At 34.4% G+C, this 14,636-nt stretch overlaps 1 protein-coding gene across 1 annotated transcript; it reads right to left on the bottom strand.

Annotated features, from left to right (window-relative positions):
- Positions 1 to 9,084: 9,084 nt before the first annotated feature.
- LOC109163955 (RING-H2 finger protein ATL52-like) lies at positions 9,085 to 10,406 on the bottom strand. Its single transcript, XM_019312687.1, has one exon. It carries the CDS (start codon positions 10,168 to 10,170, stop codon positions 9,259 to 9,261), a length of 912 nt encoding a protein of 303 aa, XP_019168232.1. The 5' UTR covers positions 10,171 to 10,406; the 3' UTR covers positions 9,085 to 9,258.
- Positions 10,407 to 14,636: the final 4,230 nt, after the last annotated feature.

Below are 14,636 nucleotides of genomic sequence, written 5' to 3'. Positions count from 1 at the left end.
CTTGTTCGTGAGTTCCCCCTATCTTCAAGTCTTCATATCTTCATCATTTTATAGCTGGTAATGAGAATCTGTCCGTTGGAAAGAGACGCTCTCATTTTTGAAATCTTGTATCTTTTTGTCAGAGATCTTATCTTATCTTCTGCAAAGATGTCAGAAAGGATAAGCTAGCCGTTGATGGATCTTCATCTCCATGTAAATGAGCTCCCAAACTTCATCTGATATTCCTCTGGTTTAACGTTTGAGTGAGAATATCTGGGTCTCAGTTTTGGTGTAGAATGGCTTCTCTGATCAGCTCTGGAGTGGTCCTTGTATCTTTGGGATTTAAAAATATTCATTAATTTAATCCCATACTAGTTAAAACTAGTATTTTTCCTTGTGAGAATATTTTCACTGTAAGTTCATCTTCATCTTCTTCATTCTCACGTCTGGGTGTTCTCAGTCTTCAAACTGGCTTTGAACTTCCACCCAATTTGAATTTCTCCTTTGTAATTGACACCCAATTTCAATTGGCTTGTAATTGGCACCCAATTTGAATTTCTCCCAATTGACTTTGACTTGCAATTGGCTCCCAAACTGCTCCTGGTGCTTTCAATTGCTTCCCAATTTGAATTGTGACTTCTCCTGGTATTGAATTTCATCTCAATTCAATTTGATCTTTGAATCGGTCCCCAACTCAATTCAATTTGATCTCCTATGTCTTCTTTGAATCGGTCCTCAACTTGAAATTGCATCCCATACTACAACCTCAATTGGCTCCCAATTTCAGGCCAATTTCAATTCTACATTGGCCAATTTCAATTCTACATTGGCGGCTCCCAATTTCAGGCCAATTTCAATTCTACATTGGCTCCCATCTTGAATGATTTCAATTTCTCTGAAACTGGCTCCCAATTTCAATTACTATGAAATCGTCTCCCAATTTCCCCAATTTCAATTGCTTCGAACCAGCTCCCAATTTCAATTACTATGAAATCGGCTCCCAATTCCAATTACTATGAAATCGGCTCCCAAGTGCAATTGCATCTCAATTGCCACCCAAGCAAAATTGCATCTCAATTGGGTGCAATTTCAATTACTATGAAATCGGCTCCCAAGTGCAATTGCATCTCAATTGCCACCCAAGCGAAATTACTAGCGCCCAACTCCATCAGATTAATTTAATTTGGCTTCTCAAATTTTACCTTGTAAAATTGTTAATGGTGAGTTTCGAACCTGAGCCATTTTATATAATATATCAAGCATCATCCACTTCATCCATACAGCTTTTGATTAAATCTTCAATCACATTTGATGTACTCCTTTCTTTTCATAGATGCTTGATCTCCAAGTCAATTTCCTTTCCAATATTAATTTTCTTCACGAAAATTATTCTGGGATATCTTCTTTGAGTAGCATTGAAGTGAATTATTGTATCATTCATTTTCTTCTTCAATTTGTCATTTTCTCCAGACAAATTCTTGATTTTAGGCTTTATATCTTCTTCTTCTATTTTCATGCATCTTCCTCTGTTTTTCTCTTTTCCAATTTAAATAATTCCCCGATCATGGTCTAAGACTCTACTAGACCTATAAAATAAAATTGGGGGATCTACAAATACAAATTTGGCATATCAAAACCATTACACTTTATTCCTAACAATATGGATAACCATGTGTTGCATTAGTTGCCTCATTAAAAACCTTACACTAAAAAAACCTAGTGGGAAAAAAACTTAGTTAAGGGAAAAAGAGTACAACCACAACCTTCTGGGTTTAATCTTCATGATTTGCAAGAGTTGTTAGTCTTCTGGACCGATAATTTATGTGCACCGAGATGTTGTTGCTCCCCCTAAAGACAACAACCTTCCTAATCTACGCATACCAATTTTATGAACATATTTCTCAAAGGTATAAGTAGGTAAGGACTTAGTAAATAAATCTGCTAGATTTTCACTTGATTGAATCTTTTGAATTTGTATTTCACCACTCTTCTGGGCTCATGTGGATAAAAGAACTTTGGGGCAATATATTTGGTGAGATTACCTTTTTAACATATCCATTACTCATTTGTGCAACACATGCTGCATTGTCCTCATAAAGGACAATGGGGTCTTTCTAATACTTATTATTCCACACGAGTTTTGAATATAATATTATGTATTAGTGACCTCAACCATACACATTCTTTTGAGGTCTCGTATAAAGCAATGATTTCAGAGTGGTTTGACGAGGTAGCTACTAATGTTTGTTTAACTGATTTCCATGAGATATCAGTACCTACACAAAGGAATACATATCCGGTCTGAGATCTAGCATTATGCGGATAAGACATAAAACCGGCATCCGCATATCCCACTAATGTGGTGTCTTGGTCTCTTTTAAATAGAAGCTCAAGATCCTTTATACCTTGTAAATATCTGAGGATATGTTTTATGTCATCCCAATGCCTTCTGGTTGGAGCAGCATTAAATCGAGCTAGCATGTTTACTGAAAATGCAACATCAGGTCTAGTGTAGTTGGCATGATATAGGAGTGCTCCAATCACACTTAAGTAAGGGACTTATGGTCCTAGAATATCCTCATTTTCCTCTTTAGGTCTGTACGGGTCCTTATCAACTTCAAGTGATTGGACTACCATTGGAGTACTAAGTGGTTGAGACTTATCCATGTAGATTCTATCCAACAATTTGGTTGTGTATTTAGATTGGTGTATGAATATCCCTTCAAGGAGGTGTTCGATCTGCAAGCCGAGACAAAACTAAACTTGGTTTTTCCGAAGTCTTTCATTTCGAATTCCTCCTTTAAACATAAGCATGCCCTCTTGACATCCTTCCATGTTCCTATAATGTTTATATCATCTACATAGATTGATATAATACAAAAACCATCATTTGATTTCTTCGTAAAGATTCAAGGACCGATATCTTTATTTTCATATCTTTGTTTTAAGGGGAATTCACTCAATCTACAAAACCACATTCTTCCTGATTGTTTTAAAGGATTTTGAATGCCCTCGGGTACTTTCATATATATATATATATATATATATATATATATATATATATATATATATATATATATATATATATATATATATATATATATATATATATATATATATATATATATATATGTGTGTGTGTGTGTGTGTGTGTGTGTGTGTGTGTGTGTGTGTGTGTGTGTGTGTGTGTGTGTGTGTGTGTGTGTGTGTGTGTGTGTGTGTGTGTGTGTGTGTGTGTGTGTGTGTGTGTGTGTGTGTGTGTGTGTGTGTGTGTGTGTGTGTGACCCATAAGTATGCGGTCACAACATCCATTAACTGCATTTCTTGATTCATTTTTACTGCCATCGATATTAGATAACGGAACGATGTGACATCTAAGACAGGAGAGTACGTTTGTTCAAAATATATTCCGGGTCTCTGTGAGAACCCTTGAGCTACAAGTCTCTCTTTATATCTGACCACCTCATTCATTCCTCTTTCGTACAAATACCCATTTGAATCCTACTGGGATCACGCCTTTAGGGGTAAGTATAAGAAGACTAAACACTTTTCTTTTATTTAGCGAGTTGTGCTTAGCCTCAATTGCTTCTTTCCATTTCAACCAATCAGATCGCTTTCGGCACTCTACTATAGTTTTTGGTTCTGAATCCAGATTATTGAAAGAAATGTGAAGAGCAATTGTAGAGGCAAATTGGTCGTCGACGACTGTTATATATCTATTGTAATTTTCTCCTGTTTCTATAAAGTTTACGGTAGATTCTATATTTACATCAACCAAGTCTTTCTCATTTGCTATTATATCTTGGTGAAGGTGTTCTGTATTCCCAGTGTTAGATTTATCTGTAGCACGTGCATTTACACTGGGCTTTTCGTTTTCAGGACGAGTTTGGAGTAATTGTGATTGTTTATTGTTTTTAGTTTTCCACGGATTTAAATCTCTTGCACCAACTGTTCTTCCACGCTTCTAGCGTTGGGTAATGTCGGTGTTAGTATTTGGTCCTTTGGGGATAATTATTCTTCATGGAGCATTTTCTGCAGGAATATAGGACCTAGTTACTCCTTTATAGTCAATGAACGCATCTGCAGATTATTTGCTAGTTTTTGTAAATTTATTATTTTTTGAACTTCAAGTTTATTTTGATTAGTACGTGGGTCAAGATATTGAAGATCTTTTTCATCCCTTGAAATTTCATGGCATTTTTTCAAAGCTAGGATTTTCTCTCCCCATAATGCCAGGAAATGATCTTCATAAAAAATGCAGTGAGCAAACCATGCAGTCAATTGATCTGTTGTCATCGGTTTGAGATATTTAATGATAGATGGGGATTCATATCCAACGTAAATACCTAACCAACGCAGTGGGCCCATCGAAGTACGATGTGGAGGTGGTTTAGATACGTAAACCGCACAGCCAAAGACACGAAAATGAGAAATGTCTGGTTCATTACCACGTACAAGTTGTAGATGGGAATAATCGTGATATGCAGTTGGCCGGAGTTGTATTAGATCAGCAGCATGTAACACTGTGTGTCCCCAACAAGTGCTAGTAGACTGGACCGTTGCAGTAATGGTCTAGGTATTAGCTTAATTCTTTTGATAAGGGATTTAGCTAAACCATTCTGGCTGTGAATGTATGGTACATGATGTTCCACCTATATTCCCATGGCCATACAATAATCGTCAAAAGCTGACGAGGTGAATTCACCAGCATTATCCATTCTTACGTTCTTAATAGGATAATCGGGGAAATGAGCATTCACAATAATGATTCGGCTTATGAAGTTTACGAATGCCATATTTCGAGTGAATAGCAGGCACACATGTGTCCATCCGGTGGAAGCATCAATAAGGACTATGAAATATCGAAATGGTCCAAAGAAAGGATGAATTGGTCCACAAATATGTAACCTTTGCAGGAAAACATGTGACTCAAAATCAATCTTAGGACGTAAGGACCGAACAATAAGTTTTCCCTTTGCACAAGGAGCACATGTGTAATCTTTTGTAGAAAGAATGTTTGTCCTAGGAAGGGTATGTCAAGTCGAATTTGAAAGTATTTTGCCCAGGGTGACCTAAGCAGTCATGCCATAGACCGAAAGAATGTGTATTTTTAAACTTTACTCCGAGTGCAATGTAGGAGGTTTGGAGCCTGATATAAGAATAATACTTGAAGAAAAAGAAGGAAGTTCTTAGATTTCCTTTTTCTGGTTATTGACCGTTTTGGTCAAGACATGTTCCTACGTCAATTATATGCTTACAGTTTGTTCATTTGTTTCTAACATATAAAAGGATAATAATATATCATGATGTTCTTATTTTATTAATGTAAATCCCTTTAGGCCAAAATGCAAGAGATGAAGGAAAAGGAACACAGGCATTTGGGTAATGGGGATGCAAATTCACATGTGTGCAAAGTGTGTTTTGAATCTCTTACAGCAACAATGATTCTTCCTTGCCGCCATTTTTGCTGTAAGTTGTCTCTAGATTTTAATTTATTTTCTTTTCTTTTCTTTCTTGTGGTGTTCATAGTTAAGCCATTTTGATTCATGTAAATATGTAATAATATTTGCAGTTTGCAAGTCATATTCCTTTGCCTGTGCTGAGTGTCCACTTTGCCAAACAAAGATTGCCGATAGGATATTTGCTTTTACTTAAAAGTTACAAGCCATCATTTAAAAAACAAAAAGGTGGTTATGCAAATTTCTATCGTTGTTTATGGGTCCTGACCTATATGCATTGTAGTACTATATTTTTAGATGGTCTTTAGAGAGAGTTCGTGGAGTTGCAAACGGAGGCGTGGCCGAAGGGGCGATTCAAATCGCGCGCTGCTGTTGATACCGATCCGACCGCTGCTGCTGGAGGGTTTCTTGTGAAGAAATTAGGCGTTTTTGTATGGTAACTGGTGGAAGTATCGCACGACTGCTGATAAGAAATGCACATTGATGAAATTACGCTTGTAACCCTCTACTTAACGCCTAACAAACTAATGGTTAACGGAAGGACCAATGCTGGAATGAATCTGATAGTCAAGGGTCTATTTAGTCCAAATTAAAAGACAAGGACCAATTTTGAAAAATCAAAATAGTCGGAGGACCATTATTGAAATTAACTCTTATTATTGTTATTGTTATTGTTATTGTTATTGTTATTATTATTATTATTATTATTATTATTATTATTATTATTATTACTTTTATTGCAAATTGCAAATGATTTCTTCACTTTATTACAAAATTCGAATATAGTTTTCTTATGCCTCAACAAATAATGATATTTATTTTTATAAAAATGTACGCTTATTAATTTAAAAATTTCACTTTTATATTTTTATACATGTTGTTATTGCGTATTTTGTTTTGTAATCGGTTGTAATTTATTTAGTGTAAGGTTTTTATTGGTGCATTGAAATTATTATAATTATTATTATTATTATTATTATTATTATTATTATTATTATTATTATTATTATTATTATTATTATTATTATTATTGTTATTACGAAAACTGGAGATCGAAATGGAGAAATGAAAAATTAAAAATGAAAAAATAGAGAAATAAAATAAACGATCCAAAACAAAAAAAAAAAATTAGATTATAAAGTGACAAATCCATAAACCTAATTTTGACAAATTTGTTATAAAAAAAAAATTAAAAAATAATAATAATAACTCTTCTTTAACTTTCCTAGTCAAGACAGCTTTAATTTGGTAATGAATAATGATGATTTAACACGAAATAGTATTTAAGTGTGGAGTAGTGGAAATGTCACCGACTACTGTGTTTAGCCATTTCTTTAAGTTGATCTTACTTAATCTCCTAATTAAATTCATTTTATTATTCCTATGTTCCCAACCATTAGCTTCTTTAAATGTACTGACATCACAAACCGACAAACCATTAGCTTCTTTAGTACCGATTAATTAATTGAATTCGGAAATAAGATGACAAAGATACATTTATTAAATCAGAAAATATTTTAAAATTTCGAATAAATGGTGACAATTGATACTACAAATAAGAAATAGATGGCGACATTTAAAAAAAAGTACTCCGGTAATAGTTTTACTTGGTAATAAAAATCCTATTGTCATTTTTATTTATAATAATCAATATTTTTATTATTCGACTTGGTATGATTTTTCTTTAAAAATTACAATCATAATAATCAATATTTTTATTATTTGACATGGTAAGATTTTTTTTCTAAAAAAATTATAATCACAAACATAAAATTGAGATTTTTTTTTTTTGGGATGCAATTTTTCCTTTCTTTTTTCAACTTAATTGATAGGACTAAAATACATTTATTTTTTCATTTTTTATTACAGACATTGTATTTAAAATGTAGGCTTATTGGTAGGAAAAAATCACAACTTTTACCCATCGTCAAAATTATAATTTTGTGAATTTAATATCATTTTTTGTGCCTTGAGAAAATTGAGAATTTTTTTTTTAAAGGTGAGAAAATTATATTTTTTTGAATGCTATTGACTCTATTATATTGTAGTATCTGTTTAAATAATCTCATGACCTCCCACATAGGAGATGTCACTACATGTCATCTGAGCACAAGGTGCTTGGCTGAGAAAATTATATTTAGTTATACATGGGAATTATATCCAAACCTTTAAATTAATATGAAATATTTGTATCTTATTTATAAGTTTTTTTTTTTTTTTTTGTGAAATACTCGAGATTCTTTACAAGTATCACGACTATGACCATCCAATTGAAATAGTATCCGAGATGCCATTACACTCCAAGGTAGTTGACTTATTTATAAGTTCTTAATTACACTTATTTCTAATATCCTATCTTAAATGATTTTGCTTGAATCTCATTTAATTTCATTGAATATGACCCTTAATTCATTCATATATATTTGGTTTTTAGAAATTTTTAAGCAAATATGGCATGCATAACATGCCCTTTGTGATAAGTTGATAGTATCTTGACCATATATTTCTCATACGAATTCACATTAAAGTGATTCAAGTATCTATGGAAAGATAAGACGATCCCCTTTAACTTTCATACTCAAACTTTTAAGAGATTCAGACTAAAACATAGAAAAGATCATGGCAAAAATGATCATGACTAGGGACATGATCATGTGAGGGTTGAGTCGCACGTGCGGGGCGTTGTCTCTTAACATGTTTGGAAGTTGAAAATGAAAAGATACTAGCACGCCCTTTGACACAATCGTGTCGAGGGCATGTCGATGATCACAAAGTTCGATCTATTTAAGCGACATTTTAATCTTTTTGGGGCACTTTTGAACTCTTGACTTCAATGAGGAGATCCAAGACACTTTTGAGGATTTCAACCACTCTTTGGAAGACATCTTTACACCTAGGAAAATATTAGACGCAAGATTTCTTTAGAGAATAAAGACTAGTTTTCTATATATGTTCTTGAATTCTTCAATAATTTATTTGATTTATTTCGTTGTTGCCTCAATGTCTAGACTCATAGTATTTGAACTTTTGGTGAAGCATAGGATGAAACCTTCTTGCCTTAATATAATTGTTTACCTTATGAGTCAATTTTGCTTTTTATTATCCTTGGATTAATAATTGTCCGCTTGTTAAATTTATATTTAATGCATATATTTTGCAATAAAAATATAATTTGTGGGTAGATCCCACATGATTGAAAAGAGTGAATTGCAACACTAGAGATAAAATGACATCAATTTTTAATATAATTATATGCATAAAGGTTTGAGGTCTTTTCACTCAAGTCTAAAAAAAGTATTGTAAATGTTAAGCATATAATATATAAAATATAAATATACATTATAATTACCATTTTTATTTTTAGTTGAGATGAAATGTATTTTCCAATTTATCATCCGTCTGTTTGTCCTTAATACGAATAAACTATTGATATTTGCCTGCATGGGCAGTTCTAGTAATGAGGGGACTCATTGTGTACTGAACAAAAGTTTAACCTCATTAACCCCTCCACAATCTTGTCGGGGCGGCCTAGGGTGGACAATTCCAGCCATTTTTTACCTTTTGTCACAAGATAAACTCTTGATACTTGTAAACTTAATATTAAATTTTGCATTGATTGACATTTATTATTTGTGCATATCAAAGCTAAGAGTAAAAAATTAGAGAAATTTTGGTATTAAGTCAAGATAAAGGACCCAATTACCCAGACATTAGAATTCATCATCAATTTCATGTGTTGGTATATGTTCAGAATTTACAATGGAAAGAGAAAAGAAAAAAAAAAAAGTTTTCCAATGAGCTGTGATGTACAGTTCAGATTTCAGAAGAGGTTTTTGCCATTGTCGTCATACCTTGAAAACATTAATCTTCCTGTAGAAATGGATCTCCCAAAAGCAGCATTCTTCTCATCGGAACCCCTCAAAATTAGCTGCCTCTGCTCACCACCAAAAGATAATGATCTTCTCAACTGCACCTTAACACCCTCTCCTTTTTCTTCTTCATCATCTCCATATTTCTCACTACTACCTCTCTCAGAACTCTCCCCATTGCAGCCGCTACTACCCTCTTCGCGGTGATCATCAACAACCACCAAAACCAAGTCTGATTGTTCTGCGGCACTGGGGGGTGGTGGGGTTAAAGCTGAGTTATTCTGCTCGGAGGAGTCTCCTGAGAATTGATGAGGAGGATTAGCTACATTGGCTCGACAAAGGGGACAATTGGAGTGGGATTTAAGCCATGTGTCGATGCAAGGGAGATGAAAGGCATGGCTGCATTTAGGCAACAATCTCAGGCTCTCATCATCTTGAAAATCAGAGAGACACACAGAACATTCTGTGCCTTCCACGAGCCCTTCACCTTTCCTGTACTTGCAAACCGTGATGGACTTGATCACGGTTTCGTCTAAACCAGAAGGGGCGGCCAAGACCTGCCACTGATCCTGAGGCGTTTGGTCGCTGTTGGCTTCCAAATCCGCCCCCGAACTATCTCTTCTTCTGCAGTATTTTGTGATGACAGTGTAATATGTGACGAGGAGGAAAGCGCTTGCCAGAATGCCAATGATGGCTATGATGAGAGGGGAGAAAGTGGGAGCAGAATCGTCTTCGTCATCGGGGGGTGGTGGAGGGAGGACGTAGAAGCACCATTGGGGACAGTACACGCTGCAAATCCCCAGTGAACAATCTTTATAGCTATCATATGGTGCCCATGGATTTTGGTTCCCAGCAGAACCCATCCTAGCTTATTAATTGTATTCTTTCTCCCTTAGCTTTCCTCCCTCCAACAAAGTGTTTTTCTTTTGTTGTAGGACAAAAGGTTAGGTTGTTGGAGATGAAGGGAGAGAAGTGGGTGGTGGGGTTGGGCTGGGGTTGGTGGCGTTAGTTAAGTGTACACAAAGCTAGGGCGCTTAGAGGGGAAGGGAAGCAAAGTGATGCAGAGGACTTAGAGGAGCTAGAGGGTATGGAAGTTGAGGTGTCCATATTCTTCTTACCTTTTAGTATTACCTTTATTCACATGTTATATTACTTATTTATTATTATCTAAGTCAAACACCTTCTGTCATATGACACCTTTATGGCTTCCCTTGAGAGAATGTCACAAGATCGAACCCCTTATTATGTAATAGTATCTGGTCATAGTTGTTAGTTGTAAGTGATTTAATTAGAGAGTATAACTAGCTTATAACATTAACTGATTGTAGAAAGGTGTTTGGTAAATTAGGCAATTAGTTGTTAGCTGATAACTGTTTGGTATAATTTCTTTTCTCAAAAAACTAATTGAAAAAGTTACTTTGAGTAGCTTTTTGAATTTTAGCATTTTCGTGTTACAAAAAGTTAATTAATCAAACACTTATATTGATGTTTTAACCAAGTCAAATAATTAATAATAGTCAAATAAGCCAAAATTGACTGATAAGCTAACTATTTTACCAAACAGGAACTATGTGTTTTTCAATTATGCCTCCCACATTTTCACTTTTGGAAGTAAAAGCAATAAAGAATGCAAAACTCATAAGAATAAATTGAAAAAAGTAAAATAATGGTGTTGTTCAATTTTGAAAAGATGACAACATTTTGAGACAAACTAAAAAAGATGATGCCTGCAATGATCAAACAGTAAGTTTTTTTTTTTTTTTTCTACAATGCATATGAATATGTATATATATAATTAATATAATATTATTAATACAACATAATATAAAATTTTATTATGCTTTTCGTTAGGTGTAGAGGGAGTTCTTGTAATAAAACTTTTGAAACTTTATCATATGAGTGGAAAGTTAGAATCTCTCTTTTAAGAAAGTAATATATTCCACTAAAATAAGAGAAAGCAATTTCTTATGAAAAAAAATATTTTCCAGAGCAAAAATTTTACAAAACAAGCATTTTCCACTTTCATCGTACCAGATACCCTCTTAGTTTCTTTCTCCATGTTCTATAATCTTTCTTCTTTTATTTTATTTTATTTTATTTTTAATAGAAGAGGATGGTTTGTTGACCAAAGAAATTGAGGTTAGTTGAAGTATAGCTTTTTTTGTGAAAATGACTAATCATCCTTCTTAGGTATTGTCCAAAATTGTTTGATGAAGTTAGATGGGCGTAGAGCATTAAACAATTTTTTATTTTTTATTAAAAAAAAGAAAAAAAAAACTTATTTTATACACTGGTCTGCCCCACTCAAGAAAGTGACATTATAAGTATAGTATAAGGGAACTCAGATCCATCCTGATTAGGAGATCATATTATATTGCCAAAAAAAAAAAAAAAAAAAAAAAAAAAAAAAAAAAAAAAAAAAAAAAAAAAAAAAAAAAGAGTAACTTACAGCCTCACTCCAAGTCTTTATTTAATTGGTATATATTCATTTTCAACCCCAGTTTGTTGCACCTTCCAAGAATTTAGATGCCACCTTTCAAGAATTCAGATGGCCAATATATTCCTCCGTTGCTCGGATTCAAATTATTTGCAATTTAATTATTTATAAGAAAAATATAATTTTGTTATACAAGTATTAATTTAAAAAATATATATCAAATTAGTCTCATAAATTCAATGAGTAGTGTAATTGAATCTTTTAACAGAAAAAAATTCTAATAATATCCCATAAATTAGTAAAATAGTGCAATTAGACCTTAATATTACCTATTAAATATATTATTGATGATATGGTACAAACTAGACTAATATGTGTCAGTTAAGAAATTCAATTGCACTATTCATTAGCCTTAAGAAGTCAATTTAACACTTTTTTCTATTAGTTTTAATAAAATTTTATCCTATCTTTTAATTTGAATAAAATGTATGTTTCCCTTAACTGTTCATCAAATTATTCTGAAACTGTTCAAAGTACTGTGAATTTAGTTTCCTATAATACAATACCCTCAAACTATGTTAGCTGTTAGGGTTATAATAATAATAATAATAATAATAATAATAATAATAATAATAATAATAATAATAATAATAATAATAATAATAATAATAATAATAATAATAATAATAATAATAATAATTAATAATAATAATAATAATAATAATAAATATTAAAATTTAGGTTAAAAAAGTTGAATCCCTTTTAACAATTTAAAACAATTTCTATGTTGAGAAATTATAGAAATGTTAACATTTTATGATAAGAGAAGTAAATTGAATCTTATGATAATTACATGAGGTATATTTAGTTTAAAGTGGTAGTCAAAAGTCAAAACCTCCAAAACAAAAAGATGGAAGATTCACAATAAAGAATATGGCGGCAGCAGCAGAATATAATGATTGGTGCAGAAAGAGTGATGAAGAATATTGGAAATGGGAAGCTGATAGGATAAACTACTTTTGGCTTTCTTATCCAACTTTCAGGCGATTAGTCTGGTAAGCTTAAGGAAAGCCACTCATCATAACTTCCAAACTTTCATATATGTTAGAAGATGAGAGAAATTGGCTTTAAGAGCCTTTGTTATTGAGTGTTGTTAAGAAGAAGAAAAAGGAACATCTTTTGTGTGTGGAATGACCACGTGGAGGTCTAACCCTATTCACCCTAAAATATTTTTTAAACGACACGACCCTAATCCAAATACAGAACAGATGTACAGAATGTATAGGGAGGTATATCGGGGATCGGAATAATCTCTATCAAGTAGTTCCCCCAGATCGTATTCTGACATCGAGCTAATGAGGAAGGGTTCGGGCTGAAAAATCCGATTACATAGACCGTGATGAGCTCCTCGAATCTAAGTTGAGCATAGGAGCACGATTTACGTTGGTTGTCTTGTTAAAAACTTTAGACTAAGAAAACTCCAGTGGGAAAAAACATAGTTAAGGGAAAAAGAGTAAAACTATAAGTGCAATATTTTGGACTATAAGGGGTCATTTGAATTTTACTGATCTAGGGATCGAATTTTTAGCATGATTGAGAGATCAAATTTTACTAATGTAGGGATCAGATTTTACTAATCAAGATATTGGATTTTTAGTGAGATCTAGTGATCAAGTTTTACCAACAAAGTTTTATCTGTCGCCATGTGCGGTTTGATGAAACCGTTTACCCTTTTGCTTCTGCTTTGTCTTCACAGGGGTCTTGTTCGGAGTCGGCTGTGCCATGGGGCGTTGGCTGCGTTTCTCGGCTAGATGCATCGCCTACGGTTGTTGTGCCGCCTGCTAAACCACTGGTTGCATTGCCTCCTGTTGTTAAGCCTACCGCGGCTTCGGAGCCGTCCAGCTCTCGTACGATCTCTGACTCGGTTGCCATGGTTCAGACCAAGTCGGCTAGAGGACGTCGTGTGAAGCGGCCTTTGGTTCAGACCCATGCAATGTCGTTGAGGCATCGGTCCCGTGACTTGCTCGTTTCGGCTTTGGTTGTTCACGCCTGTTCCTTTGACTCGTGTGGATGATGGTGAATCGGTTCCGTATGCCGATCCCACGCAGTACCAGAGTCTAGCTGAGGCTTTGCAGTATCTCATAGTGACTAGGCCTGATTTGTCGTTTGCAGTGAATAGGTTATGTTAGCGCATGCATGCACCGACCACTGGGCACTGGAGCTAGTATGCTCAAGCGTGTGCTTCGCTATGTTAAAGGGGCTTTGCATCTTGGCCTACGAATTATAAGTCTGTTTCTGTTGACATTCATGCTTTCTCTGACTCAGATTGAGATGGTGATCCGGTTGATCGGAAAACCACTAGTAGCTACACGATTTTCTTGGGTCAGAACTTGGTTTCGTGGGTGTACGGAAGCAGCGCACCGTGGCTCGTTCTTCGACCGAGGCTGAGTACAAGGCGTTAGCGGATGTGTCTGCTGAGGTCACCTGGCTGGCTTCATTGCTCACTGAGCTCGGGTTAGCGCCTGGTACCCCGCCTAGGCTGTGACAACTTGGGTGCTATCTACCTGTGTGCTAATCCGGTATTTCATGCCTGGACGAAGCACGTTGAGATTGACTACCACTTTGTCCGTGATAAGGTGGCTAGGAAGGAGCTGTAGGTTCATTTTATCTCGACAAATGATCAGCTGGCAGATATTTTTACAAAGCCTTTGTCGGGTTCACGTTTTTTTTTTTCTTCGTGGCAAGCTCAATATAGCTCCTCAACCTTGTGCTTGAGAAGGGGGTGTTAGGAGTCTTAGTAGTTGTATAGTTGTAAGACTCTCTATTGTTTCCTATATTGTCTTATACGGTTCAATTGTGATAATTGATTCAGATTTCAAACCTCATCATTTT

Source organism: Ipomoea nil, unplaced genomic scaffold (genome assembly GCF_001879475.1).
Source record: "Ipomoea nil cultivar Tokyo-kokei standard unplaced genomic scaffold, Asagao_1.1 scaffold3054, whole genome shotgun sequence".
Taxonomy (NCBI): domain Eukaryota; kingdom Viridiplantae; phylum Streptophyta; class Magnoliopsida; order Solanales; family Convolvulaceae; genus Ipomoea; species Ipomoea nil.
The sequence above is the reverse complement of the archived record's forward strand: the minus strand, read 5'-3'. Positions and strand labels throughout refer to the sequence as shown.